The sequence below is a fragment of the Lycium barbarum genome, chromosome 8 (genome assembly GCF_019175385.1).
Source record: "Lycium barbarum isolate Lr01 chromosome 8, ASM1917538v2, whole genome shotgun sequence".
Classification (NCBI taxonomy): Eukaryota; Viridiplantae; Streptophyta; class Magnoliopsida; order Solanales; family Solanaceae; genus Lycium; species Lycium barbarum.
In genome coordinates, this window is record NC_083344.1 from 6,823,095 (window position 1) to 6,826,230 (window position 3,136).

The 3,136-nt window shown below is 37.5% G+C and overlaps 1 protein-coding gene across 1 annotated transcript; it reads right to left on the reverse strand.

Moving 5' to 3' along the window:
* Positions 1 to 479: 479 nt before the first annotated feature.
* LOC132607632 (probable LRR receptor-like serine/threonine-protein kinase At3g47570) lies at positions 480 to 2,917 on the reverse strand. The gene is made up of 3 exons (XM_060321725.1): positions 1,833 to 2,917; positions 973 to 1,751; positions 480 to 829 (listed from the first exon to the last, which is right to left on the reverse strand). The coding sequence occupies exons 1-3, from the start codon at positions 2,915 to 2,917 to the stop codon at positions 480 to 482; spliced, it is 2,214 nt and encodes a 737-aa protein (XP_060177708.1).
* Positions 2,918 to 3,136: the final 219 nt, after the last annotated feature.

Below are 3,136 nucleotides of genomic sequence, written 5' to 3' on the forward strand. Positions count from 1 at the left end.
CACCAATGAGTTCGTAGTTGCTTTTATGCCTTAACACAGCGTAAAAAGCAAACCATTACAAGCGGGCCTAAGTCCTGCTATTATATATATATATATATAGATAGATTTTGGTTCGATTTGGTATTTTTTTTGTTTTCTATAAAATATAAAATCCACCTTAATTATACGGTATTATTTATGTATTTAGATTGGACCTGCCATTTTATCGAAAAGAACCTAATTTAGTTAATATTAAGGAACCATATTGACACTTCTAGGTACATGAGGGATTAACTATTCTCTCGTCATAAGCATTTGACTAGATTTTTGTATTCATGTATGCTAATAGAAGTACTACTGTAATCTATTTTCCACCCGCAAAAAAAATTCAGAATTATCAAGCACAATCTTGCTTTAATTGAAAATTTTGTGGAACGATCATGCCTAGGTTTTGGCTCACAAGGATTTGTGATCTTTGAATGTTTGCCGTCTGATTCCACCTAGTGCCGACTACTGACAAGCCGGAGCCTAATCTTTTTAAGTGTTGAAAGAGCATCCTCCATGCTAATCCTTGCATCAGGTGTCACTAAAGTGCAGCTCAAAGCTAATTCCATGATAGATAACAAACATTGCATCTTCGCGTCGATTTGTTCATCAACTGGTTGTACCAAATTAGAATCCACCACTTTATGAATTTCACTTGGGAAGGAATCACTAACCCAACGTTGTATGCTCAAGTTTTCAGTAAATATTTCATCACTTGGTTTCTTCCTTGTAAACGTCTCCATCATTAGGATACCAAAACTATAAACGTCACAATTCGTGGATACTATTCCATCTTGTCCATACTCTGCAATCATCGTTGAAAATGATCAGATAAGCTTAGTTCCTAGTTATCATGGACTATGCTAAAACTGAGAGAACCAATTTATTTGAGGGGAAATAACTAATTGGGTATTCTGGATATAAGAAAAGTTTGAAAAGTTTGAGTACCTGGAGCAATATATCCAATGGTTGCAATTGTCCTTGTTTGAACAAAAGCCTCCCCTTCACCTAACAACTTCGCAATGCCAAAATCACTGACATGACCAAGCGTTTCTTGATCTAGCAAGACATTGCTTGGCTTCAAGTCACAATGCACCACAGCTGTTGAATAGCCATTGTGCAGATAGTCCATTGCAGATGCAACATCTGTCATTATATCTAATCTTTGCAATAAGTTCAAGAACAAATTGTGAGAGTATAACCATTTATCAAGTGTCTCATTGAACATGTATTCCAACACTAAGGCTTTGAAATCAAGGTTGGAGCAGCTGGTGATGACTTTGGTTAGATTTCTGTGGCGAAGGTTCCGGGGTATCTCACATTCTATGTCAAAACTTTTGAATGCACCCTCCAATTGCACATTGAATACCTTTGCTGCCAAAACGGTGCCATCTTTAAGTATCCCTTTGTAGACCATGCTGAAACCCCCATTACCAAGCAAGTTGCTTTCGTTGAATCCTTCTGTTGCCTGTTCAAGTTCATAATAGGAAATTCTTTCATGCCCTTTTACTAGAGACACATCTCCTTGACTTGCATTCTTCTTTGTGTTTCTCAATCTTAGCACCATATATCCAACGGCTAACGCGAGGAGTGATCCAATCCCTAACAGAATATATAAACATGTAAGCACTTGTTTTCTTCTTGACTTCTCTGTAGATTTGGTTACGCATGGTTTCACATTAAATCGGGATTCACCACGAAGTGCATCATTGGACAGGAAAGATTGACTAGTAATATTTGCAAAAGGACCACCAGTGGGAATTTCTCCATTGAGTTAATTAAATGAGATGTTGAGGTATTTGAGATACACAAGAGCTTCTAATGACAGATCCAAGAAATCCAAGGCCCACATTTTGCTAAATGATTCCGGAATAGGCCCCTCTAATGTATTATGTGCTAGAGAAAGTTTAATCAATTTATCTAGACCCCCTAGAGTGCTAGGAATCTTACCAGAAAAATCATTTTTTGACAGATCAATGAGTGATGCAGCCTTTAAGTTTCCAATCTCAAGGGGAATTTTCTCACTAAAAAAATTGGATGAAATATTGAATTCTATGAGATTGCGAAGGGCCCCCAAGCTTGTAGGTAATCTAGAATTCAGCCTGTTGTAAGATAGATAAAGTTTCCTCAAACTAGTAACATTCCCTAAGCATGGTGGCAGTGAACCAGAAAACTGATTTCCTGACAAGTCTAATGCACCAAGATTCTTTAAACGACAGACAACATCTGGTATGGTTCCATCTATCTTGTTGCTTTGTAGGTAAAGTTGTTGAATGTTTAGCATGCCGTGGACAGTTCTTGGACTATGTCCAGTCAACTCATTGTTAACCAGACCCATCCTTATCAGACCAGTAAGATTACCAATTTCTTCAGAAATGATGCCCTTAAGTTTACAATCTGATCCTTCAAAAACCTGTAGAGAGTCAGAGAAATTCCCTAATGATGCAGGAAAAATACCACCCAAGGGATTATCACCAAACAAGATTACTCTTAGATTCCTACAGTTTGTCAAAGAAGTAAGGAAGCTCAATGCTAAATCGCTGGAAAAATTATTATTCTTCAAGTTAAGAAGCTCGAGGTATTCTAAGTTACCAAGTGATTCAGGAATTGGAGCTGTGAAACTATTGCTTGCGAGATCAAGCATTTTGAGTCTTGAAGAATTTGAGATTGAAGCAGAGATAAAACCACTCAGATTATTTCCTCCACAAAGAAAGTATTCTAGGATGGGCATTCCACGACCTAAATCTGAAGGTAGAGTACCTGAAAACTTGTTTAGTGAAAGAGATAGGAACAACAGTGGTGACATGTTGAAAATACTTGCAGGGACAGAGCCAGTAAACTCGTTTTGTGACAATCCTAGCCACTGTAGTTTCTTGAGATTGCCTAGCTCCATTGGTATCTCTCCTGTCAATTTAAGGAAATATATGAGTACTAGTTTGGCGGAAGAGAGAGAGAAGGAAGAAGATTTAAGATATCTTGTAAGGAAATATCATACTACCTTACAAGCATTGTATTCCAAGTTCTAATATTGTGAGAGTTGTTAAGTTGGCGAGCTCTCTTGGTACGGTTCCAATAAACTCATTTTTAGACAATGCCAAGACTTGAAGCTTTT